General features: G+C 47.7%; 1 protein-coding gene across 6 annotated transcripts in view; it reads right to left on the reverse strand.

Annotated features, from left to right (window-relative positions):
* LOC147115980 (uncharacterized) overlaps positions 1-27,845 on the reverse strand; it is a 650,930-nt gene that overhangs the window by 109,161 nt on the left and 513,924 nt on the right. For all 6 annotated transcript variants that reach the window (XM_085990662.1, XM_085990661.1, XM_085990665.1 and 3 more), the window contains one exon: positions 19,895-20,034. In XM_085990662.1, coding sequence (XP_085846788.1) covers positions 19,895-20,034 — 140 coding nt within the window. The remainder of the gene's footprint in view (positions 1-19,894; positions 20,035-27,845) is intronic.

Here is a 27,845-nt window from a genome sequence, read left to right on the forward strand (position 1 = left end):
AATAAAGACATAGTCCGAACTCATGAGCTCTGTCGGGACGTGAGGCCTCTGCAGGTCATGGTGTGAGGTTGGGATGGGCAGGAAATTCCTAGCCGCCTCCTGATGAAGTAGGAGCTGTTGAGCTGCAGACCATGGTTCGGTGTGTGGAGGGAGAAAGTCACCTGGTACTCTGAGTGTCTGGCCATAAACCAGCTCAGCCGATGAAGACTGAAGATCCTCCTTTGGCACTGTCCGGAGGCCTAACAGCACCCATGGGAGCCTGTCCAGCCAGTTGGGTCCCCTCAAGCTGGCACGGAGGGACGCTTTGAGAGACCGATGGAACCTTTCGCACAGGCCATTTGCCTGCGGATGGTACGCGGTGGTACGGTGCAGCTTGGTACCCAGGCCTTGTGCCACTGCGTTCCACAGCTCTGATGTGAATTGCGGACCGTGGTCCGAGGAGATGCCCGATGGCACCCCGACCCGAGCCACCCATGACGAAAGAAATGCCCTGGCGACGTCTGCTGCGGTGGTAGCGGTCAAGGGAATCACCTCTGGCCACCTGGTGGTCCGGTCAACCACCGTCAGGAGGTGTGTGAATCCACGCGACCCGGGAAGGGGACCTACTAAATCCACGTGAACGTGGTCGAAACGGCGTTCAGGCACCGGGAAGTTGGCCAACGGAGCCTTGACGTGACGGTTGACTTTGGATTTTTGACAATCGACGCAATTGTTTGTCCAGTCCCGGACGTCCAAATGCATGCCTTTCCAAACAAATTTGCGGGACAGTAGCTGTTGAGAAGCCCGCATCCCCGGGTGAGATAACCCATGGATTGCCTGGAATACCTTCTTGCGCCATTCGACCAGCACAATGGGCCGGGGCACTCCCATGGATGAGTCGCACAAGAGCGTGGTTCCTGCCGCTTGAAACGGCACGTCTGCAACCTGCCAACTGGAAGGCGTGGTCCTAAACGCTTGTACCTCTGGGTCTGCCAGTTGATCCTCTGCCAGTCCGACGAAATCGATGCCCAGGTGGACTGCCTGGACTGGAACCCGGGAAAGGCAATCTGCCACGAGATTATCCTTGCCTGACACATGCCGCAAATCCGTTGTGAATTCGGATATAAACGTGAGGTGGCGCTGCTGCCGAGCTGACCAAGGTTCTGCCGTTTTAGCCATGGCAAAGGTGAGCGGCTTGTGGTCCACGAATGCAGTGAATGGACGGCCTTCTAGCAGGAAACGGAAATGCCGGATGGCCAAAAACAGGGCTAGCAACTCTCTGTCAAAAGTGCTATACTTTCGCTCGTTCTTGCGCAGTTGGCGGCTGAAAAAGGCTAACGGCTGCCAAACCCCATCGACCCACTGCTCTTGAACCGCTCCGATGGCGTAGTTGGAGGCATCCGTAGTGAGGGCAACAGTCGCGCCCGGGAGTGGGTGTGCTAGCATAGTTGCATCCGCCAACGCCGCCTTGGTATCGCGGAATGCCTGGTCCATTTGTGGTGTCCAAGTGAGAACATCCTTGCCCGACTTCCCTTTTAGTGCTTCGTACAGAGGTTGCATTAACCGGGCCGCCTTGGGGACAAAACGATGATAAAAATTTACCATCCCCAAGAACTCTTGCAGGGCTTTGACCGTGTGAGGCCGCGGGAATGCGGTAACTGCCTCTACCTTGGTGGCTAGCGGGACGGCGCCTTCTGGGGTAATCCTGTGTCCCAGGAAATCAATGCTGGATACTCCAAATGTGCATTTAGCCGGATTGACAATAAGGCCGTGTTGGCTGAGTCGGGCGAAAAGTGTACGTAAATGGGCCATGTGAGCTGTCGTATCCTTGCTGGCTATTAGGATGTCGTCCAAATAAACAAAAATGAAGGGCAGGTCCCGTAAGACAGAGTCCATCAACCGCTGGAATGCTTGCGCTGCGTTTCTTAGACCGAATGGCATGCGGAGGAACTCGAAAAGGCCGAACGGAGTGATGACTGCTGTTTTGGGGACGTCTGGAGGGTGCACCGGAACTTGGTGATATCCACGAACAAGATCCACTTTAGAAAATATAGCGTTGCCAGCCAGATGTGCCGAAAAATCTTGGATGTGGGGAATAGGATGCCTGTCCGGTGTCGTGGCGTCGTTTAAGCGTCTGTAATCCCCGCAAGGTCGCCATCCGCCGCCTGGTTTGGGTACTATATGCAGTGGGGAGGACCAAGGGCTGTCCGAATGCCGGATGATCCCGAGGTGCTCCATGGTCTGGAACTCAGCCTTTGCGGCTGCCAGCTTGCCGGCTTCTAATCGCCGCGCCCGAGCGTAAACGGATGCTCCGGTCGTGGAGATATGGTGCTCCACCCCGTGCCGTGTGCTTGCAGCCGAAAAAGTAGGCTTGGTGAGCTCCGGGAATTCGCCGAGCAGGCGCGTAAACCCATCTTGTGACGGAACCGCACCGGCCACCGACCAGGACATGGCGGTGCTGCGGTGGCAGGGCACTGCGTGGAAAGTGGACGCATTATTGAGTCGGCAGTGTTGGACGTCGACCAGCAGATCGTTCGCACAGAAAAAAATCAGCACCCAGGACCAAGTCGCAGACAAAACGCTGACCGGCGAAGGTTAAGTTTACTGTCCGTTTCCCGAACGTACGCATGGCAGCGCCATTTACTGCCACGAGGGAAGGCCCCTGGCCGCCGGATAGTAGGTCCAGCTTTGAAGCAGGGAGGATGCTGCACTGGGAACCAGTGTCGCACAGGAATCGTCGGCCCGTAACGGAATCCGTAACGTAAATGAGTTTACCCGCTGAGCCAGCCGCCATAGCTAACTTGCTGTGCTTTCTAGACCTTGTCGTCCGTCCGGTAGGATGCGGGCTTGTTGGAGTTTTTTTTTCTTGAGGGAAACTGCAAGGAGGCCGGCAGCATCGAGCTTTGGCGCCAAAACGGGCGTGGTACGCGCACCATCCTGCTGGGGGAGCGCTGGGCTTCGCTCGCGTGGGGGAAAGGCGCCTCGTGGCTGCACAACATTGCTGAGTAACCGTAAATATCTTGTCTGCCTCTGCAGCGAGTTCAGCACCGTCTGTGATGGCAGTGTTGGCCAATGCCGTCTGAACCGGTTCGGGTAGATGGCAGAGGAAAAGCTCACGGAATAAAAAGCACTGGGGTTCCGCGCCCAACAGCATGAGCATTTGACTCATCAGCTCTGACGGTTTTGAGTCCCCGAGGCCGGGCATGGAAATAAGCTTGCGTGCCCGCTCCGACTTATTAAGATCAAATACCTGTAGCAAACGGACTTTAAGCACTTCGTACTTGCCCTCCTCCGGTGGGCTTCCAAGGATGCTGATGACCCGCGAGGCCGTGGCACTGTCGAGAGCGGCAACCACGTAATAATAACAGGTCGCATCCGCTGTGACCTCCCGGAGAGCGAACTGTGCTTCTGCCTAGAAAAACCATGCTGCTGGCTGCTGTTCCCAGAACTGCGGCAGTTTAAGGGCGACGGCGTTCGTGTTCATTCTCGACGAAAGTTGTCCGACGAGATCGGGGTCACCAGTGTAGGAACGGAGGTTCCTATCCGAATAAGGTATTCGACTCGATGAATCAAATCAACAGGTTTTAATGAACAACGAAGTTAATAGGGAAACTAAAGGAGAAACGGTATACAGGTCTATACAGCTTGCTGGGCACTCGACGACTACTGGAAGATTCTGGAAGCTGACGTCATGACGTCATCACGTTCTTCGCGCCACTGGTGGTCACGTGATCGGCGTCATGACATCATCACGTGGAGTGCAGGAAAACACAATACAGTACAGTTAACAGGCAGTTTAAAGGAGCAGTCCGCGGTTGCACTACACTGTAGTTAAAGTGATTATTACCAATTGTTCTGAGACCCTTGGTGGCTCCGCGACATTCCAATGTTTTAATTGCTATAACATACTGAGGATTTATCAGGATTCATCAGTTAAGGTTGTTTCACCAGTACGAAGCAAGTGAGCAAAGGCAGGACTGTCAACTGTAACTCATTTGGACTGAAGCTCACTTGCTGTAAAAAGGTGACCTATTTTCATGAATGTCATTCCTAAAAATAAACACAGCTCCATATATTTAAACAGGCTTACCAATCTGCCTCATTCTTTTTGTAATCACTGGTAAATATTGTATGGCATTGCTCAGTCAGTCAGAAAATTTACTGTTTTATAACAATTGGGGTGTTTATGCCATTTAGGGCATAACATCAGGGAGCATGCTCAGACTGCAGAATCTGCATTCAGCTAGCAGACTCACAGCTCTGGGCAAAAATATCAAGCCCAGGCTTTTGGCAGACACTTGAGGCCTTTAAATAAGAACATTAAAGAAGGCATTAAAAGACGTAAGACAATTCAATGGGTATATTCAATTATGTTATGTGTGAAATACGTAATTTTTCATTTTTTAAATTTTTTTGTTCCAAACCTTATTTTGGTTTATTAGAAATGTTAGTTACTTAGAAAAAATGGTCGACAGTTCTTTTCCAGCAATCGTTTTGAGTGATTTGTGGAGAAAAGATAATCCCGCACCATCTAGTTGCTGTGGCCTATAATTACATTGTGACAGGTGATAGTTGACAAAGTAATATCAAAATTAGACATTGGAAATTATATTGGTAAAAAGTGTGAACAAAATTTCAGACAACAGGAACTAAGGTAGGGGACAAGAATGCACCCCGTACAAGAAGATTTTTATGATCATATAGTCAAAATCTTATAGCTGCATGTAATTCCAGTCTACTAAAACTTACTTTTTGTTGTCACATTTTTGTTATAATTTTGTGTTAGCATTATAAATTCCTACGTCTACACTTATATAAAAACAACATATATAAACTCATCACCTGCAGTTTCACAATTCGGCCATTTGATTCCCACAAAGCACTCAAAATGCTTTGTCTTTTTTTACATTCAACATTTATTTTGCTAACAGGGAAGATACAGAGAGAGAGGGAGAGAGAGGGGCTTTGAGATGGAGACCGGAGGTTTCTGCTACTTCACTCGCCAGCTCATGATTTTCCACCAAATCACTTCATTGAGTGGAAAATCAAGTTCTGGTGGGTGCAGAAGTAGAAAAAGCCAGCCGGAGTAGAGTTCTTAATACAAATGTTAATTGACCTTTCGCAAAATCAACACCAGTTGGACTTTGAAGCCAACCAATTATCTCATCCTTGTTTTGTTGACGGTTAGAAAAAGCAACTAATTATACTTGTGAGATACCCCACTGTCCCACACCACCGTCATACCATCCGTCCACCTCCTACCTGAAAGGAAAGAATGGACCGAGCAAGCGGCAGAAGGGGACAGAGGAAGCAGAAAAAGAGTTAGAGAAAGAGATATAAATAGAAAATAAAGAGGTGAGAGAGACAAACAGCAACACAAAGATAACAAAGGCAATTAAGAGAGAGATACTCTCCAGGTTACCATATGCAACACCAGGGGGAGATTGACTGGTAATAATGTGACAGTATTATAATAAAAATAGAATGGAATTACTTTAAAATGAAGACTGAATTACATCCCACCTTCTAATTCTGAGACTACAGTCTTGATTTCCTGTGTATAGAGCGACTAATATAAATTAATCAATCTCACTCGTAACATTTCTTCGATGCTGGGAGAAAAGCATGAAAACATCTTCAGCCAACCTTCCTGGACTGAATTTAAAACCAAATCTCTTAGGCACATGTAATGTACTATAAATCATTGAGTAGGGTTATGCTGTATTAACATTTTGTAGTTTGAGAAACCAGAAAAATGGCACTTTGAAACTTCTAGCCCTCCACATTGGAATGGTTAATTTATTATTTCCCTCCGATTTGCCCTGCTCATCACTTTTTCACACTTGCAATTTCCTATTCAAAACGCCTCCACATCAACAGCGGGATGGCGAGAGAACAGAAAATGTGCAACCCTGTGGGAGTGGACCTGACACACTGACAAACCCGAGTGAAGGAAAATCTATACTGTTGGCCCGTGACACTACAATAGAGAGATAGTAAGTTCATAGCATTACAGATTGAGATTCTTTTGAATATTGGGCATAACAGAGTAATTCCTGCAGTTTCTGTTTTAAAACAGGGGTCATAAATATGAGATAAATATAGTCACTAATAAATCCAATAGGGAATTCAGGGGAAACCTCTTTAACCAGAGAGTGGTGAGAATATGGAACAAGGAGTCGTTGAGGTGAATAGCATTTAAGGGGAAGCTAGATAAGTACATGAGGGAGACAGGAACAGAAGGTCATATTGATGGGGATAAATGAAGTAGGGTGGGAGGAGGCTCGTGTGGAGCATAACCACGAGCATAGACCAGTTAGGCTGAATGGCTTGTTTCTGTGCTGTAAATTCTATGTAAAATGATGAACCTTTATGATTTTTGCCTGTATTTCATTCTGCCCTACCTTGCATGGCATAATCCCTGTTAGTTTAGAAAAAGTTTGGCTTTATTATCCCACCCCCTCACATATAACCAAGCATTTTGGAACTAGCATGGTGCAAATCTAACAAGTATCCATAATATATGTAGTAGACCTTTGCAAGTCCACAAGATTTATAATGGGGTAGGTGGAGAATGGGAGAAGGCTTTCCTCCGATTGATACTATTCCTGAAATAGCAAATCCACACCAGAGATTTTATAGACTGAAGTAATGAAAGTATTTATTTACAATATCAAAAAGACAAAGCTTCACAAGTTCAGCAGTACTAAAATAATCCAATAATTGTATGTAAAGAGCAATGCCATTATGGGGTTAATTAGCCATTTGAATAATGTCTCCAGTAGTTCTGAGAAAGTCTTTCGTAAACAATACAGTCTCTATTGGCAAATCCTGTCTGACTTTGTCTTCTCAGACTCCTTGCAGTCTCCCTGCTGAATGGAATTTGACCCATAGTGCACATGATGCCAGCTTTTACACTACAGAATCCGTCTTTCTGACTTGATCTCAGAATTTAGAATGAACTGCAAAATTGCAGCAAGAGGCCAGTTTTCCCAACTTTTAGGCATCTTTTAATGTTGATCAGTTAGCATAACAAGACCAACAAAGGAGATTGCTTGAAGAGGAGTGTCCTGAACAGACATTACAAAGGCCAGTGTTTAACAACTGCCATAAATATCCGGTTGCTCAACCGGTTCCTTCATAAGAGCCAATCGGCAGGATTTGTGTCTGCATGATTTGCTCACAGTATGGGCCGTATATTCCGATGCCTGTGAACACACCCGTAGGGACATTGGAAATGCCAGTTTCAGGCATGCAAAGCGCATGCGCTGTAAACCGGTATTTCCGATCTGTCAAGAATGCTCTTGACAGATCAGACGCCTGCCCTAGAGAAGGGCCTCTGCGGGCGGATAATTCCACTTTCTGGAGAGCCTTCGCCCTCAGAAAACCCTTAGATTTTTAAAACTAATTTATTTAATGTTTTACTGTGTTTTTGGGGTGATCTCCATTCATATATTTGACAGGTCTATCTGTCAAATGTATGAAGGGAGATTACCTTCTTTGATTGGTTCCCCATGGCCCATGTGATCCCAGGGACTCTTGCGAACTGCATGCACCTCTGGGATGCGTGGGCCCTGCGCATTTCGAGTTTGGAGAGGCCCAGGAACGGAAGTGTACGCACCTCGGGAGCCCTCGGGTAAGTGCGTAGATTTTTTCCAGATCGGAGGCCTCCGCACGCTGGAAGCCTCCGATCAGAAAATACGGGCCTATATCTTTCCACATGTGCACACCAGATAAGCTATTTTGCATTAAGAAAACAGGACCATGGTGCTGGTTCCGCTTGTGTAGGCCATTGGACTGTAAAATCAACAAGAATCACCTTCTCAAACAACAAATAAGAGCTTCTGTTTAGTTTGCAAGCCTAGCTTCTTGGATTTTTTAATGTTTTTAACATTCGGCACAGTTCTTATCTGTGGCACAAGAGTTTGAATCAAAGCTGCAGAAATATAAGAAGGAAAGCCCCACCTTTGTGGCTTCTGTTAAAATGTATGAGGTGAAATGACTTCCAATGAAATCCAGTTCCCTATGGACATGAGTTCACAGCACAGCACTGCCAATAATATGACACTAACTAAGCAATATTATTCAGACAGGCTTTAAGGATAAGTGACTTGGATGACAAAAATGCCGCACTGGTGTCGGCGAGTGTTTTCTCCTGAGGTTGGAGGGGGTTTGTTTGTTGGAGCAGTGCAGTTCTTGTATCTCATTTTGGCCCATGACATATCTCACATGTGAGTGATGCTGTCACATAAAGGTTAAAGTTCGTATTCATTTCCCAGCCAAGGTGGCCTGTCTGCTCCTAATCAGCATACACAAAAATAAATAAATATTTACAAATACACCCAGGGCAACACAGAAATTTTAATGCACAGACAGAGTAGTGACTGCTAGGCAGAGTAGTAGGTGCAGGCAGGTAGTGCAGGGGTCCCCTCTGGCCATCTCCCTCTCATACAGATATACCGCTTTGGATATTGTTGAGGGAGATGGCTTATCGGGAGAAGGCAGCAGCAGCCAACTTCCTGGCACCATGGGTGGTTCTGCTGCACAGGATGGGAGGAAAAAGAGCGGGAGAGCTATAGTGATAGGGGATTCTATTGTAAGAGGAATAGATAGGCGTTTCTGCGGCCGCAAACGAAACTCCAGGATGGTATGTTGCCTCCCTGGTGCAAGGGTCAAGGATGTCTTGGAGCGGCTGCAGAGAATTCTGGAGGGGGAGGGTGAACAGCCAGTTGTCGTGGTGCATATAGGTACCAACGATATAGGTAAAAACCGGGATGAGGTCCTAAAAGCTGAATGTAGGGAGTTAGGAGGTAAATTAAAAAATAGGACCTCAAAGGTAGTAATCTCAGGATTGCTACCAGTGGCACGTGCTAGTCAGAGTAGAAATAGAAGGATATTTCAGATGAATACGTGGCTAGAGGAATGGTGCAAGGGTTCAAATTCCTGGGACATTGGAACAGGTTCTAGGAGAGGTGGGACCAGTACATACTGGACGATTTGCACCTGGGCAGGACCGGGACCGATGTCCTAGGGGGAGTGTTTGCTAGTGCTGTTGGGGAGGGTTTAAACTAAAATGGCAGGGGGTTGGGAACCTGTGCAGGGAGACAGAGGAAAGGGAAGCAAAGATAGAAGCAAAAGACAGGAAGGAGAAAAGCAAAAGTGGCAGTCAGAGAAATCAAGAGTGTAAATCAAACATGGCCACAGTAAACAATAATTCTAAAAGGTCTAAGAGTGTTAAAAAAACAAGCCTGAAGGTTTTGTGTCTTAATGCGAGGAGCATTTGTAATAAGGTGGATGAATTAGCTGTGCAAATAGATGTAAACGGATATAATTGGGATTACGGAGACATGGCTCCAGGGTGACCAAGGCTGGGAATTCAACATCCAGGGGTATTCAATATTCAGGAAAGACAGGCAAAACGGAAAAGGAGGTGGGGTAGCATTGCTGGTTAAAGAGGAGATTAAAACAATAGTAAGGAAGGATATTAGCTCTGATGATGTGGAATCTGTATGGGTAGAGCTGAGAAATACCATGGGGCAGAAAACATTAGTGGGAGTTGTATACAGACCCCCAAACAGTAATGCTGAGGTTGGGGATCGCATTAAATGGGAAATTAGAGACCCGTGCAATAAGGGCACAGCAGTTATCATGGGTGACTTTAATCTACATATAGGTTGGGCTAACCAAATTAGTAACAACACTGTGGAGGAGGAATTCCTAGAGTGTAGACGGGATGGTTTCCTAGACTAATATGTCGAGGAACCAATTAGAGATCAGGCCATCTTAGACTGGGTATTATGTAATGAGAAAGGATTAATTAGCAATTTTGTTGTGCGAGGCCCCTTGGGGCAGAGGAATCATAATATGATAGAATTCTTCGTTAAGATGGAGAGTGAAGTATTTGACTCAGAGACTAGGGTCCTGAATTTAAATAAAGGAAACTACGATGGTATGAGGCGCGAGTTGGCTAGGATGGATTGGGGAACGTTACTTAAAGGGTTGACGGTGGCTAGGCAATGGCAAACATTTAAAGATCGCATGGATCAAATACAGAATTTGTTCATCCCTGTTTGGCATAAAAATAAAACAAAAAAGGTGACTCAACCGTGGCTAACAAGGGAAATTAGGGATAGCATAAGATCCAAGGAGAGGATATATAAATTGGCCAGAAAAAGCAGCAAACCTGAGGATTGGGAGCAGTTTAGGATTCAGCAAAGGAGGACAAAAGAATTAATTAAGAGGGGGAAAATAGATTGTGAGAGTAAGCTTTCAGGGAACATAAAAACTGACTGTAAAAGCTTCTATAGATATGTGAATAGAAAAAGATTGGTGATGTCAAGCGTAGGCCCCTTGCAGTCAGAATCAGGGGAATTTATAATGGGGAACAAAGAAATGGCAGACCAATTAAATACATATTCTGGTTCTGTCTTCACAAAGGAGGACACAAATAACCTCCCAGAGATGTCAGGGTACATAGGGTCTAATGAGAGGAAGGAACTGAATGAAATCAGTATTTGTAGGGAAATGGGGTTAGGGAAATTGACAGGATTGAAGGCCGATAAATCCCCAGGGCCTGATAATCTACATCCTAGGGTACTTAAGGAAGTGGCCCTAGAAATAGTAGATGCATTGCTGGTCATCTTCCAAAATTCTATAGACTCTGGCACAGTTCCCATGGATTGAAGGGTAGCTAATGTAACCCCACTATTGAAAAAAAGGTGGTAGAGAGAAAACGGGGAATTATAGACTGGTAAGCTTGACATCGGTAGTGGGGAAAATGCTAGAGTCCATTATAAAAGAAGTAATAGCAGAGCACTTGGAAAACAGTGACAGGATCGGACAAAGTCAACATGGATTTACAAAAGGTAAATCATGCTTGACTAATGTACTGGAATTTTTTGAGGATGTAACTGGTAGAATAGATAAGGGAGAACCAGTGGATGTGGTGCATTTGGACTTTCAGAAGGCTTTCGATAAGGTCCCGCATAAGAGATTAGCGTGCAAAGTTAAAGCACATGGGCTTGGGTGTAAGGTACTGACTTGGATGGGGAACTGGTTGGCAGACAGGAAGCTAAGAGTTGGAATAAACGGGTCTTTTTCCGAGTGGCAGGCAGTGACTAGTGGGGAACCGCAGGAATCGGTGCTAGGACCCCAGTTATTCACAATATATATTAATGATCTACACGAGGGAACTAGATGTAATAGCTCCAAGTTTGCAGACGACACAAAGCTGGGTGGGTGTGTGTGCTGTGAGGAGGATGCAGAGAAACTCCAGTATGATTTGGACAGGTTGGGTGATTAGGCAGATGCATGGCAGATGCAGTATAATGTGGATAAATGCGAGGTTATCCACTTTGGTGGCAAAAACAGGAAGGCAGATTATTATCTGAATGGCAATAGATTGGGAAAAGGGGAAGTGCAACGAGATCTGGGTGTCCTTGTGCACCAGTCGCTGAAGGTAAGCATGCAGGTACAGCAGGCAGTTAAGAAGGCAAATGGTATGTTGGCCTTCATAGCGAGAGGATTTGAGTACAGGAGCAAGGATGTCTTGCCGCAGTTGTACAGGGCCTTGGTGAGACCACACCTTGAGTATTGTGTGCAGTTTTAGTCGTCTTATCTGGGGAAGGATGTTCTTGCCATGGAGGGAGTGCAGCGAAGATTCACCAGACTGATACCTGGGATGGCAGGAATGACGTATGAAGAGAGATTGGGTCGATTGGGCTTGTATTTGCTAGAGTTTAGAAGAATGAGAGGGGATCTCATTGAAACTTATAAAATTCTAACAGAACTAGACAGACTAGATGCAGGAAGGATGACCCCACTAGTGGGGGAGTCTAGAACCAGTCTAAGGATAAGGGGTAAGCCATTTAGGGCTGAGATGAGGAGGAATTTCTTCACCCAGGGAGTGGTGAACCTGTGGAATTCTCTACCACAGAAGGCCGTTGAGGCCAATTCATTAAATATATTCAAGAAGGAGTTAGATATATTTCTTAAGGCTAAAGGGATCAAGGGATATGGGGAGAAAGCAGGGACCGGGTACTGAATTTGGATGATCATCCATGATCTCATTAAATGGCGGAACAGGCTCGAGGGGCCGAATGGCCTACTCCTGCTCCTATCTTCTATGTTTCTATGTTCTTAATCTCTCCCTACATGATGGAGGGTGTCATCACAAGGACCCTGTGTTGGTTATTTCTACCAATGCAACCCTTGAAGTCACCTTAAACATTCACTACCTTCACCACTGGCACAATGTGGCTTCAGTTGCACTGCAACAACTCGCCAAGGCTTCTTCGGCAGCACCTCTCAAACCCGCGACCTCTTCCACCTAGAAGGACAAGGGCAGCAGGTGCATGGGAACACCACCACCTCCAAGTTCCCCTCCAAGTCACACACCATCCTGACTTGGTAAAATATTGTTGTTCCTTCATTATCGCTGGGTCAAAATCCTGCAACTCCCTCCCTAACAGCACTGTGGGAGTACCTTTACCACACGGACTGCAGCGTTTCAAGAAGGCAGCTCACTACCGCCTTCTCAAGGGCAATTAGGGATGGGCAATAAATGTTGGCCTTGCCAGTGACGCACACATCCTGTGAATGAATACATTTTTAAAAAGTGTCAGCCTTGGCTCAGTGGTAGCACTCTCACATCTGAGTCAGAAGGTTGGGGGTTCTTCCTACTCCAGAACAAATAATCTAAGCTGACATTTCAGGGAATGCTGCACTGTTAGATGTCCTGTATTTTTGATGAGACTTTAAACTGAGGCCCCCCATCTGCCCTCTCAATTGGACATAAAAGATCCCACGGCACTATTCGAAGAAGAGCAGGGGAGTTCTCCCAGTATCCTGGTCAACATTTGTCCCTCAACCAACACCTAAAACAGATGATCTGGTCATTTATTTAATTGCTGTTTGTGGCTTGTGCAAATTAGCTGCTGTGTTTCCTACATTACAAGAGTGGCTACACTTCAAAAGCAATTCATTGGCTGTGAAGTGGTTTGTGACATCCTGAGGTCGAGAAAGGCGCTATAGAAATGCAAGTACCTTCTTTCTAATTCTATCGTTATTGATGTGTCTGCGGCAGTTCGATTGGTGACCGCACTGTCGCTGTCTAACCTTGCTGTTCCAAATCTTGCAGAGCTTGATGCTCAGTTGCCCGAAATAAAAAAAGCGTTTCTTTCTGTGACATTCTTCACTTGGGTGAACATAAAATTCACAAACAAAATTCACAAACAAAATACAAAAAGTAAAAGGAATAAAATTTCAAAAATAATTTTAACAGCTGCAATTCTTGATGAACTTATTGGAAATCTAGCCTCAGTAAACAACAAAATGAGAGACAGCAGCTGTGAGAGGATCAACAATATTCTCCATTCACAAGCTTGAAGCTACAACAAAATGTTACTGGAGAACAGAGTACAATGCGACACTGCAGGGGAAAAAAAATCAGTGCTTGAAGCTTTCACAGCAGATTATGTAAGTCATGCTCGCCCACTTACTGTAAATGTCTTGAACTGTCTCCTGATTGCAGCAACAGAAGTTAATGGTGGTCTTTTTCTTTCTGGCAAGTACAGCTTTGCTCACAAATGGCTCACGGACACTCAGCCCTTCAATAAAATGCCAATTCCTGTAAATGGCATAGCAGCCACTGGTAAGACGGATGGTTCCTGCCTTGGTACCCTGAGGATCAGGGATGTGGACACTGCCCACGAGTGCTTGGGGAAACAATGGTGCTCATTACAACACGGTACCAAAGGCAAATACTGATTCCAGCTGCTCTTTTAACCAGATACACCACTTAATCGTTGTTTTAAAACTTCACTGAAATGGAATTCTAGGTCTTTTCATTTTTTTTTCGGGGGGGGGGGTTTGCAATGTACTGCTGCATATTTAAAAAAAATTATAAACATGCAATTTTGTTAACTGCTTCATTACCTTGTTTTTAATAAAAACATTTTTTAGCAACTTGACCGATGGAGTGAGAGGCAAAGCTGTGTGATTTAACCCATTGAGGGCTGCATAGAATTTCTGCGCCTCAAATGGATACGGGGCCAGGCAGTTGGTGCAGAAGCTCCTTGAACGAGTGCTGCTTGCTTTCATAACCTGGTTGCTGGGAAGTTCTGATCTTCCTTCCATTATTTTTCCCAATGCAAATATAACCTGGTTAACCCTCTGAGAAACTGCAAGGGCGTTTGTATAAAAAAAAGTCAATTTTTTTTCCCCCAAGTTTGCAACTTTGCAGTTTCAGGAAAAAAACATAAAGGAGGTGGGCAACTTGCCAACTCCGGCAGTGCTAATGGATTCTGAATCCAAGGGACTGAGCTGGAGTATAACTCGTGATTAACATTTAAATGTACCTCCTCTAATTGCCTTTCAGAACATAACCACCACTCAAACTAATGGAAGCACTGAACATTGGGACTAGGTCAAGTGTCCAGTAGTGAGCCTGAGTAGGTGGAAAATTCAGAGGGAAGGGAACATTTGAGTGCCTGTCAGAAAAATGCCATCAGACAGGAGCGAGACATAATGGAGTAGATCTTGATTTTGTGTGACAGCGTAAGACAGGTGATGGCGAGTCGGCAGCCTGTTTTACATCTCTCCCGATTTTAATTCCCATTGAAGTCAATAGAAATGACACAATTGCATTTACCTGACAGTGTACTTGACACAGTTACTTGAATCCCATCCTCATCAATAGAGCAGTGTTGGATGCTTACATTGTGATATTGTACCCATTTGGGTAAAATCAGTTAATTAGGCAGCCTTGGCTCAGTACTAGCACTCTCCCCTCCGAGTCAGAAAGTCATGGGTTAAAAACCCACTCCAGAGACTTGAGCACATAATCTAGGCTGACACACCAGTGTACTACTGAGGGAGTGCTGCACTGTCGGAGCTGCTGTCTTTTGTTTGAGATATTAAATTGTGGCCCCACCTGCCCTCTTGGGTGGATGTAAAACATCCCATGGCACTTTTCAAAGAGAAACATGAGAGTTCTCCCGGTGTTCTGGCCAATATTTATCCCTCAACCAATATCACTTAAAAAACAGGTTACCTGGTCATTTACCTCATTAGTGTTTGTGGGACCTTGCTGTGTGCAAATTAATTGCTGTTTCCCTACAAAATAACAGCGATTGCCCGTCACAAAATACTTCATAAAGCGCTTTAGGGTGGCCAGAGGTCACAAAAGGCGCTACATAAATGCAAGTTCTTTCTTTTTCTTTATTCAAATTGACTGAGCTATATAAACCAGTCGAGCTTTGCACTTGTGATTTATCAAAATTGCTTGATATAATTATTGGCACATAACATATATTGTTATTTTATGGACAATAACTGTGGATTATGGCTCAATAAAGTTGCATTTATTGTTTTACAACCATTAGTCCTTCAGTGTGCATATTGCCACATATAGTATACTAGCTGGGGGTGCCCGGCGGTGCTGAGGCTTTTTCGAGGGCATGTTGTTGTTGGAAGAGAGAGAGAGAGCGACTGGGGGGGGTGGGGGGGCGGAAGAGAGAGAGAGAGCGCGACTGGGGGGGGGTGGGGGGGCGGCAGAGAGAGAGAGAGCGACTGGGCGGGGGGGAAAGAGAGAGAGCGCGACTGGGGGGGAAGAGAGAGAGCGAGTGGGGGGGAAGAGAGAGAGCGAGTGGGGGGGAAGAGAGAGAGCGAGTGGGGGGGAAGAGAGAGAGCGGCTGGGGGGGAAGAGAGAGAGCGCAGCTGGGGGTGAAGAGAGAGAGTGAGTGGGGGGAAGAGAGAGAGCGACGGGGGGGAAGAGAGAGAGCGACTGGGGGGGAAGAGAGAGAGCGACTGGGGGGGAAGAGAGAGAGCGACTGGGGGGGAAGAGAGAGAGCGACTGGGGGGGAAGAGAGAGAGCGACTGGGGGGGAAGAGAGAGAGCGACTGGGGGGGAAGAGAGAGAGCGACTGGGGGGGAAGAGAGAGAGCGACGGGGGGGGAAGAGAGAGCGACTGGGGGGGAAGAGAGAGAGCGACTGGGAGGGGAAGAGAGAGAGCGACTGGGAGGGGAAGAGAGAGAGCGACTGGGGGGGAAGAGAGAGAGCGACTGGGGGGGGGAAGAGAGAGAGCGACTGGGGGGGAAGAGAGAGAGCGACTGGGGGGGGAAGAGAGAGAGCGACTGGGGGGGAAGAGAGAGCGCGACGGGGGGAAGAGAGAGCGCGACTGGGGGAGAAGAGAGAGCGCGACTTGGGGGGGAAGAGAGAGCGCGACTGGGGGGGGAAGAGAGAGAGCGACTGGGGGGGGAAGAGAGAGAGCAACTGGGGGGGGAAGAGAGAGAGCGACTGGGGGGGAAGAGAGAGAGCGACTGGGGGGGGAAGAGAGAGAGCGACTGGGGGAGGAAGAGAGAGAGCGACTGGGGGGGAAGAGAGAGAGCGACTGGGGGGGAAGAGAGAGCGCGACTGGGGGGGAAGAGAGAGCGCGACTGGGGGGGGGAAGAGAGAGAGCGACTGGGGGGGAGGAGAGGGAGCGACTGGGGGGGAAGAGAGAGAGCGACTGGGGGGAAGAGAGAGAGCGACTGGGGGGGAAGAGAGAGAGCGACTGGGGGGGGAAGAGAGAGAGCGACTGGGGGGGAAGAGAGAGCGCGACTGGGGGGGAAGAGAGAGCGTGACTGGGGGGGAAGAGAGATAGCGACTGGGGGGGGAAGAGAGAGAGCGACTGGGGGGAAAGAGAGAGAGCGACTGGGGGGGAAGAGAGAGAGCGACTGGGGGGGAAGAGAGAGAGCGACTGGGGGGGAAGAGAGAGAGCGACTGGGGGGAAGAGAGATAGCGACTGGGGGGGAAGAGAGAGAGCGACTGGGGGGGAAGAGAGAGAGAGAGCGACTGGGGGGGAAGAGAGAGAGCGACTGGGGGGGAAGAGAGAGAGCGACTGGGGGGGAAGAGAGAGAGCGACTGGGGGGGGGAAGAGAGAGAGCGACTGTGGGGGAAGAGAGAGAGCCGTCAAAGTAGGCGAGCCTCCAGGCGAAGGGCAGGGGATCACTTCATTTCCTCCTGTTGCTAAACACAATTTAAAACTCAAATAAATTGTTATTTAATTCCCTAACACGTAATTCAAATATTTACCTTAGTTCCCTAACACACAGAAAGTGTGGGGAAAAAATCGTGAAAAATCAAGATGGCGGCCACTCACCTCGGTTCAGAACGATAAGGCCCGCCCACACACGCACCGATTGGTCGACCGTCAGGTCACCGAAGCGTAGGATTGGTCAATTGTCAAGTCACTCAACACTCAACTGTAGGATGGCACGCGCCAGGAACCCACCGTACGATTGGTCGACCTCGATGTCACACGGTCGCTAATGAGATGCTAATGAGCGGAATGTTGAACGTTTTTTGGATACCGCGGGCGCGATTTTTGTCCGGCCGAAACGTAAATACGCCTATGACCGGTCCGTAATCGTAAGCTTTCTTTTGACGTGACGCGCGCGTCGGTACACTCTATAACTTTCAAACGTATAGAGAACGGACAGACAGACAGACAGAAGAGCCGCTTTATATATATATAGATGGAGCACAGTGCCCTTTTATATTTACCATGAGACTCATTGACACAGAAAACAAACTGACCAGAAACAGAACAGTTATCTCCACAGCGCATATATTATTAAAAAGAAAAGATATATGGGAGGTCACTTTCACCTGGTCGGTAATCTGGCTGATCAGATCACCCGCCTGATTTTCATCCCATTGACTTCCATGGGATACAAACCAGTTGGGCGATCTGCTCTACCAGGTCACTGGTCAGCCGGTGAAGGTAAGAATTACCCCCCATGGTTGATGAGGTCAGTGAATCAGTGAGATTGCTGTCTTGCGATTGTTCCCATTATGTCGTATTGCTATCCAGTAATCTCCATGTTATTCACTGCACCGCCTTCAGTGTGCCAGTGGAGCCTTCGGCCGCCTGAGGAAGAGAGTGTTTGAAGACCAGGACCTCAAACCCGGCACTAAGCTCATGGTCTACAGAGCAGCAGTAATACCAGCCCTGCTGTATGCTTCAGAGACATGGACCATGTACAGCAGGCACCTCAAAGCATTGGAGAGGTACCACAAACGCTGCCTCCGCAAGATCCTGCAAATCCATTGGCAGGATAGGCACACCAACGTCAGTGTTCTCGCTCAGGCCAACATCCCCAGCATCGAAGCTTTGACCACGCTCGATCAGCTCCGATGGACGGGTCACATTGTCCGCATGCCCGATACGAGACTCCCAAAACAAGCGCTCTACTCGGAGCTCCAGCACGGCAAGAGAGCCCCAGGTGAGCAGAGGAAACGCTTCAAGGACACCCTCAAAGCCTCCTTGAAAAAGTTAACATCCCCACCGACACCTGGGAATCCCTGGCCCAAGACTGCACAAAGTGAAAGAGAAGCATCCAGGAAGGGGCCGAACACCTCGAGTCTCTTCGCCGGGAGCAAGCGGAAGCCAAGCGCAGGCAGCGCAAGGAGCGCACGTCAACCCAAGCACCCCACCCACCCGCCCCTTCAACCACCGTCTGCCCCACCTGTGACAGAGACTGTAGGTCCCGCATTGGACTCATCAGCCACCTGCGAACTCATTTTTAATGTGGAAGCAAGTCATCCTCGGTTCCGAGGGACTGCCTAAGAGAAGAGATTCACTGCAACCTCTCATCCTGTACTTGTACCACAGCACTGCTGCCTGCTATGGGACCAAGGAATACTTGAAGGTGGCCAACATTCTTCAACAACAGTCTGATTCCAACCACAACACTAGGCATTCTGTGCACAACTTTGTCTCTATGGAAGCAAGTACTCCTAGAAATGAGTCTTAAATCATTGGTATAATTTTTGCATTACTGTTGTGGCAGAAATAGAATATGCTGAACTCCAAAAGTATTAAATGCAATGCATCCATTACAAAACTGGACTTCACTTGTTACAGGTTCGGTACTTGTGTCAGTCACTGATTGATATTCAGTGGTCCACCAGTACATATCCACTATGCACAGCTCACTATAAATACTGACCATTTCTTTAATCACATCCCAGTATACCAAACCATTTCCCATTTGCATTCAGCCATTTGCATTCAATCAATAGAGTCCCAAAGTACCAAAGTCACTTCCCGTTCACACGTATTGTACAGAGTCACGATAGATCAAGTCACTTCTCATTCCCTCCCATCATATAGAATTTCCAATGGTCTCAGCCATTTGCCATTCATTCCCATTGTCTTGAATTCCTAATTTTGGCGTCACGTTGAACTGAAGAATGCACGTTGAAATACAAACCGTTTCTGACACTGTAGGGTAAATTCAGTGATCCTGCAGTCCCGATGTGTACCGTGCTTGAGGGGAGCGCAGGTTAGAGACAGTGTCACATTACTGGATCAACCATTCACCAATCCGTGCTTTCTTCAAGCACATCTTCCCACTAGGAGGGTGGTATCAGTGAAGTTACCCATACATTTCTAAAGCTCAGTGCAGTGAATACAGTAAATACAATTAACAAGTGTCAACATGAAACTACAGCACAGTTTAGAAGTGTAATCACCTCTGGGTAAAATGTGTTTTTGCAAACAAACAAAAAAAATTTGCTGCTGTCATTTAACTTGAATTGAAGACTGAATGATTAAATGGGCTGTGATGAAGATTTCCCAGTTGGCTATTTTTATCTGCAATTTATGTAAGTGTTGATCAAGCATGTAGTTTATTGGCAATCTGGCTATGAGTTCATCAAGATTTACTGCATAACTTGATGAATATTTAGTGAGCAAAATATTTATAATACTTGGAGATTTGCCCTGATTGTTAATAATCTTGAGGTATTACTCGAGAGATGATATTGCAACACTATCTACTTGAGGAGATAGTGAACTTTTACAACCTCTTGTGCGCTAACCCAGTTTTCTGAGCATACAATATTCTACTTGATTCTCTAATGCCCGATACCTCATTGATGGCCAGCTGCTCTCCGCCTCCTCCTTGGTGCCCGTACCGGTGATTTCCACTCCGATAGTCCTCGTACAAATCCTCCTCACTTCCAGCTTCATCAGCAAAAGCAGTCTTATCTGGTGCACCATCGTTGATTACTACAGTGTGAATAAAAACAAGACAACTTGTATTCTTGCAATCAACAAACAACAAGAACTTGCATTTATATAGCGCCTTTAATGTAGTAAAACATCCCAAGGTACATCACAGGAGGGTAATCAGACAAAAATTTGACACTGAGCCAAAGGAGGAGACATTAGGACAGGTGACCAAACGCTTGGTCAAAGATGTAGGTTTAAACTGAGTCTTACAGGAGGAGAGAGAGATGGAGAGGCAAAGAGATTTGGGGAGGGAATTTATGAGCTTAGGGCCTAGATGGCTGAAGGCATGGCCACCAATGGTGGGGCAATAGGCCAGAGTTGGAGGAACGTAGAGTTTCCGGAGGATTGTAGGCCTGGAGGAAGTTAGGAGCAGCATATTTAGACAAAAATATTCCTGTGGCAACTGCACGTAACACTTTGTACTCATCTTTTTGGCGTTTTGTGAGACACACTATGAGTGCTTATCTCACAAAGATTGATAGCTGACTGTCAAATTGAGAAAAACATTTGAATCAAACATACCAGACTTCCTTCGCCTCAAATGAGGCAAATTATGGGTGCAGACAATGTCAAAGGCAGAGATTCCCTCATCCGAGTGTTTTCACTCCTGGCCCTGGATGAGGACTCTGTGTATCAGTGGCAGTGGTTTTTAAAAAATTCATTCCTGGGATGTGGGTGTCGCTGGCAAGGCCAGCATTTATTTTCCATCCCTAATTACCCTTAAGAAGGTGATGGTGAGCAGCCTTCTTGAACCGCTGCAGTCCTTGTGGTGAAGGTACTCCCGTAGTGCTATTATGGAGGGAGTAGCAGGGTTTTGACCCAGAGACGATGAAGGAACGGAGATATATTTCCAAGTCAGGATGGTGTGTGACTTGGAGGGGAAATTGGAGATGATGGTGTTCCCATGCGCCTGCTGGCCTTGCCCTTCTAGGTGGTAGAGATTGCAGGTTTGGGAGGCGCTGTTGAAGAAGCCTTGGTAAGTTGCTGCACTGCATCTTGTAGATGGTACACACTGCAGCCACTGTGCTGGGAAAATGAGGTATATCGGTCTATATAAGGGTGTATATGGGTCCCATCAGTGAATTCCAGGCTTGGCACAGGGCCTACACCCTTGCTTTGAGCCAATAGGCCATCCCAGTTTCCAGGCAGCTGGAGTTGGTGGGCGCAAAATAAGTGCCCCAAGTAGCATTTTTGCCCACTTGCCCCATGCAAATGAGGTACCCTCCTTTTATAGCATCAAATTGAACTCTCGACAGTCTGTTGGACATAGATTATATGGCGAGGTTGTAGTCGGTTTTACCATGCCCTCGGTGCAGGTGAAGCTGCTGCCCTCTGGTCAGTTTGTTGTTTGTGTGACACGGCGTCACAATTTAGACTTCTGCTGGAACTTCAGAACCAGTAAAGCTGAATCTGACTGCAAATTACCCTGATCACTCAATGGTGATTGCAAATTGGCCAAATCTGTTGTGGAAACATTATATTGTGCAAAAAGAAACACACTCTGAGCTAGGTGGTGGATGATTAACCAATAAATTTTGTTAATGCTTCACTACATACTTCAACAGCAGTGCTTTCTTAATAAGGTTTCTGTAGTGGTGGCATCTGTCTAAAGATAGTCAACTATTACATTCTTTGACATCTGGGAGCCATATTATCAAATACATGTAGGTCTCTGTGGAGATCGTAACGGCAAAACAAGAACAAGAAGATGATGGAAATAAGCAGCAACCTGTGAAGAGAATATTGGTTCTGATAAAGGGTTGTACCCAAAATATTCTCTATAGACCCACGGGTAGATTTTTGGCTTTACTGGGCATTAAGCACCACCTCTGGTGGGGACGATCACACGCTCTTCAGAGAAGCCGCTGGATTTTCCTTCAACTCATTTCAACGGAAGGAAATTCAGGTGGATTCCATTACCGGCGTGCGATCATTCCCGCCAGAGTTTCTGTCCTGCAGTCCAGCCGGCCGACTCTTAACTCCCAGGTGGTGACAGCAAAAATCAACCCCCTGAGTATTTCCGGCATTTTCTGTTTTTGTTTCCAACATTTGCAGTTTCATTTGTCTCTTTTTATTTGTCCCGCAAAACATTATGCCATTGTCCTGATCTTTGCTCAGCTGTCAACGCGCAAAGAAAAAGGAAACTCTAAGCCACGGCAATGATGCTTGCAGCCTGGCTTTGTGGTTTGAGTGACCTGTTGGCTCTTAACTTGAGACCTAATTGTGTATTGCTTTTCAATGATGTTTCAAAAAAATTTCTTTAAGAAAATAAATAAACATATTTTGTGGTGTCACAAGGCACTTGAAGGAGAGTAGAGTGGAAAATCTGCATTGTGCATATGCTAGGACCAGTGTGCTGTTTTGAGGGTCAGGGTGATTTCATACAGTCCCTGGGGTTCGGCATGGTCAAGGCAGATACCAATGGCTTTGTCTAAATTGCAAAGGGTCTTTCAGGGCTGAGCTGTTACCCATTGTGGGATGTCGGAAGAAGGTTCCTAACCTATGGCCTTCTTGGGCGTGGTCTGGGTATACGCGGGAAAGATGCGGGTGGAACATCACAGAAATTGTTCCAGTTAGAACGGGTTACGTAAAGATTCCCTCTGTAATTTGGGAGGTAATTCTCACTTGGGAGCCCTTTCCTGAAAGCCTACGTGACCCAGATACATCCCATACACCCACACCAATCATTTCTAAAGCTACACCTGTTGGAGGACAGTTAATCAACTGACCAAATTACCCATCAGCCGTCAATCTACAGAAACTAATATTCTCTAACTAGCCATAACTTATTTGAAAATTGTTTTACTTTTGAGTGCGCAGCTTTTAAACTTTTGTTATAAAACAATTAATTTGAAACTGGCTCTTAAAGTCACAATTTCAAGAATATATACAGAAATAAAGACATTTTTTCTCATCTTTTCACTTATGACTCTTATTTAGGTTCTATGGCCTAGAAATTCGCTATCGCCGTGCCAGGTCTTTCGCGCCCGAAAGTTAGCGCACGCCCGGATTCCCGTAGCGCCCGCCTGAAATTCAGTTGCAGCGCCCCAAGATGGAGGCGGGCGCTATTGCAGGGTTTGGCCGCCTCCGCTTGGGGCGCTGAAAGTCAATTTCAGGCGTCCAGCTGCCGCAGCGCCACCCGATGCGGTGCGGCAGGCTGGGGTACTGCAGGCCTCCTCCTTCTCTTAAGGAGGAGCTGCCTGCAGCCGTGAGATCGCCGCTGGAATCCCCCGGCAAATGAGCCCGGCACCACGGAGAAGTGCCGGGCTCGCGGGGGTCAGAGACCAATGCCGCGGGGGGGGGGTGGTGTGGGAGTCCGGGGTGGAAGGTGCGGCCAAGCAGCTGCCGGGAAAGCGGCCGGCCGCACCTCCACCTTTACGCCCCGGCCTCTCGGAGCTGCAAGGCCCCGTTTTACAAACGCTCTTTGCGCCCGCTACGGGAGAGGCGGCAGCAACTGAATTTGGGCGTCGGGCCGGCATCGCGTTGGAACCGGGGCGCTGCGCAAAGCGATGACGTCATTGGTGCCGGCGCAGCGCTACCGGCTAACGCCACCATTTGCGCTACACTGAATTCCAGGCTACCAACAGCGCTGGCGCAAAAGACCTCTTTAGGCGCTAAGTGGGCGCTAACACCACTGAATTTCTAGGCCTATGTTTTTACCTAGCAACATCTTGTTGTCTTCATGTAAAGACGTACCAAGCCTTCTGTTAACAGACTTCTGTGAAACTCAATACAAATATTTAGTCACCTAGGCTACAACAGCTATGTAAGTGTGTACTGGAAAATATATACAAGTTAATAAAAGAAATTCAAAAGTGTTGTGTTAATGTGTATAAATTGACTTATTATAAGCAATATTGTTTTGCCAATTTTCTTATTTACAATAAATCAAATACATTTTGAAGTCATCTTAGGTTATGAAACCGGAGCTATCACTTAGCAATGTAAATTCCTGCAGAACATACATTCAGAATGCCAGATTGGATATTTTAAGCTGGTTACAAGTCCAAAAATTGCAAAAGGTTAAAAGAGGGACTGAATATCACAGTAGCCTTCAATCATCAGCAAAGTGACGGAAGGTGTCGCCAACAGTGCTATCAAGCGGCACTTACTCACCAATAACCTGCTCAGCGATGCTCAGTTTGGGTTCTGCCAGGGCCACACAGCTCCAGATCTCATTCCAGCCTTGGTCCAAACATGGACAAAAGATCTGAATTCCAGAGGTGAGTTTCTCAGGGTAGTGTCCTAGGCCCAACCATCTTCAGCTGCTTCATCAATGACCTTCCCTCCATCATAAGGTCAGAAGTGAGGATATTCGCTGATGATTGCTCAATCCTTAGTTCCATTCGCAATTCCTCAGATAATGAGCAGTTCGTGCCCACATGCAGCAAGACTGGGACAGCATCCAGGCTTGGGCTGATAAGTTGCAAATAACATTCGCTCCACACAAGTGCCAGGCAATGACAATCTCCAGCAAGCGAGCGTCTAACCACCTCTCCTTGACATTCAATGGCATTATCATCATCGAGTCCCTCGCCATCAACATCCGGGGGGGGGGGTCACCATTGACCAGAAAATTAACTGGACCAGATACATGAGCAGTTCAAAGACTGGGTATTCTGCAGCAAGTGACTCATCTCCTGACTCCCCAAAGCTTGCAGAAGAAGCAAGGCTTGCTGTGGACCTTAAATGCAGCAGCAATGATGACGTCATCGGAGGGGACTTTCAGTCATGAAAAACCCCCTTGCAAAGGCTTCCCACACGTTGGAAATCAATTGGCCAATTGAGTTAAAATTGCATCAATCTCCCACATCCATCTAGATTCATGTGGGAAACACGAAATTCGGATAACACAACAGCCCGCACCTGAGCTAAAATCACCCACATTGTGTTTGTGTTGAACTTGGAACACATAGGAGTCACGACATCTGCTTCCAAACAGCAGAAGTGATTTTAGAATTGAATGGAAGTCCTTCGATAAGAATGACATCAAATAAATACTACTGGCACATTGTTTTTTATGATAAGTTTTGAAACACCTATACAGCAGACAGGATTCTGAGGGCCCGATTTTCTGGATCGTGCGGGAAATTTTCGGGTTCCCCGAATGTGGGGTTCCAACCCGAAAAAAAATGGGTCAGCCAGCTGCACGCAATTTTCCCTCAAGTGGCCAATTAAGTTCCAGCGTGTGGGCAGCCTTGCTAATTGTCCATTTCCAGTCAGAAAGCCCCACAGTATGATGTCATAATTCGTGGTGCTTTTAAAGTGTCCAGCAAGCTTCTCCACCTCTGCAGGCTTCTCAACCACTCTTGCACAATGGCAGAGGAGCCTGCACCAGCTGCCGCCAAATTCAACGAGACGTCACTGCAGACCTTGGTGGATGGGGTAAGGGCCCACAGGGAGGTCCTCTACCCTCGCTCAGGGAGGAAGAGGCCTCCCAAAGAGTCCAGGGCTGCCTGGATGGAGGTGGCTGCAGAGGTAAATTCTCTGGGAGTCACCCGTTGCACCTGGATGCAGTGCAGGAAGCGCTTCCATGACCTTCACCGCACAGGGAAAGTAAGTACGAAGTTTCCATCACCCTCAACCTGATCCCCAATGCCTTTCCCCAACAGCACTCAGCTTCAGCAATCTCTTCCTCCACATCCCACTTCACAGTCACATCCATGCACCCTTACCCATTCAGTATCTCTCTATGCTCACATTCACATAACTATTCCACCATCCAGCCCTCACACTGCCTCTCACTCTGATGCTTGGAACACAACTGACAACACACAGGGAGGGCCCTTGGTCTTGCAGCCTCACAACATCTTTGTCTCCTTCTAAGCATCTATGCTATGCAATCACTACACTCACTCCTGCACTCTCACTCAAACTCCACTTGTCTCTCTCATTGCAGGAAAAGAGAGCTCACAATAGGCGAGAGCATGTGAGGACTGGAGGAGGACCACCCTCAGTCACCCACCTGAGCCCCTGGGAGGATGCAGCGATCGAGATTGCTGGGGCTGACGTGCCTGTGGATGCTGGGGCAGGAGAGACAGGAGCAAGCCCGCAAGCTGGTGACAGAATAGTTCCCCATCTCTCTCATTGACATAGCATGAGTTGCTGATATGATTCTGAAGCCACATCATTTGGACTTGAGCATATGCCAAATCCAATGTGCAAGTAGCCTTGCCATCACATCTCTAACTCTTTCCTTTACTCCCCCACAGGACCATCCGGTGCCCCCGTCGCCACTGCCGAGGAGGAAGAGGCTTTGCAGCCAGACTCCTCAGAGGAAGCTCCAGCATCTGAGGGCGCAGCGTCAGCAGAAGTAGGCGCACCCAGCACCAGTGCAGACACTCACACCTTGGTGGGACCTTCGGGACATAGAGTAGAGTTGTCACCTGGTGTATCACAGCTCACAAGTGAGCATCAGCAGATTGTGGAGACAGGAACAGCAGTGGAGAGTCCTCGTCGGAGGGCGCAGGGCTCTGCCAGCTCAGCTCAGCTGCATGTTGACCCTATGCCTCTGGGTCCATCCGCAAGAGAGGAGGTGATGGATCTCCATGCACAGATGCAGGAGTCCCTGGGAGGTTTTGTCTCCAGGGTTGCTGCGAATGTGGAGCGAATGGAGGAGTCCATGGCGAGCATGAGCAGAGCCTTATTGGAGTCATTGGCGCATCAAAGCATCACCACAGAAAGGATGGCTACCTCCGTGGCAATGCTGGCTGCAGCCGAAGAGAGGAGGGCTGCAGCCGAGGAGAGGAGGGCTGCGGCCATGGAGGATCTTAGTCGTCAGGGTGTCGAAAACATGGTGAGTGCTCTGAATAGAATGGCATCTCTTGAGGAGCGATGGGCATCTATTGAGCAGCGAAACCAGACCTTCATGGAAGTCCCTCTGAGCAGGACTTCCAGTGCTGAGACAGGTCCCCATGGCCCCCCTGATGTGCAGCAAGGTGCTCTCCAGCCACTTGCAGGCACTGAGGGGGAGCTGACCCATGAGAGGGAGGTTGTTGGCACACCTCAAGGAAGTGGGGGCTCCTCTCCACGCGCTCACACTTCCATGCCACTTCAGAGCCCTCGGTCAGAGGCCCGCCGGAGTCCACACCCCAGTGAGATAGGAGTCTCAAGCCCTGCACAGCCGCAGGAGCAGCAGACTGCTGGCAAGCCCTCACAGGCTCGCCACCCCAGAGGATGCCCGCCAAAGGTGTCGAGTCAGGAGCAGCAGGAAAGTGAGCAAGGGGCCTCCACATCGGCTGAAGCCACAGGGGTAGCACTACGTAGGAGCACGCGTAAGAGAAAAATAAAGCACCACTAATCACCAGGGTAGTCACTTGGGTGAAAAGTCTTGTAAATAGTTTTAATGCCATCATTTTCCTGTACATAAAAAATCTGCTGGCAGCTGCTGCAGTTATGGCATCTGTCATTTGGCGAATGGGGATATCACATAGAGGCCTTAGGATAACTTGCAGCTGTCAGCAAGCTGGTCAAATAGGTAGGAATGTGTAGGCATGGGCCACTGTCCATGGTCAGTTAAGAAGCAGTGAGGCTGCAGTGTTTGATGTACCAGGCTACGCAAATCTGCCCAGGATGAGTGCGTTCCTTGCATTCCGCCCAGCAATGTTCTCGCGCACTGGTGCCGCTGGTTGGCGGGCCTCTGCAGGATGCTCGTTTCCCTCCTCCTCCTCCTCCTCCTCAGCATCATCCTTATCCGAGGCAGCTCTGTGAGGAGCCTCCTGGTCCTGCGGAATCGGCAAGCCACGACGCTGTGCCATGTTGTGAAGCACACAGCATACCACGACGATTTTGGAGACCATGGCTGATGA

This window comes from Somniosus microcephalus, chromosome 6 (genome assembly GCF_052327205.1).
Source record: "Somniosus microcephalus isolate GS21.2 chromosome 6, FLI_Smic_1.0, whole genome shotgun sequence".
Lineage (NCBI taxonomy): Eukaryota > Metazoa > Chordata > Chondrichthyes > Squaliformes > Somniosidae > Somniosus > Somniosus microcephalus.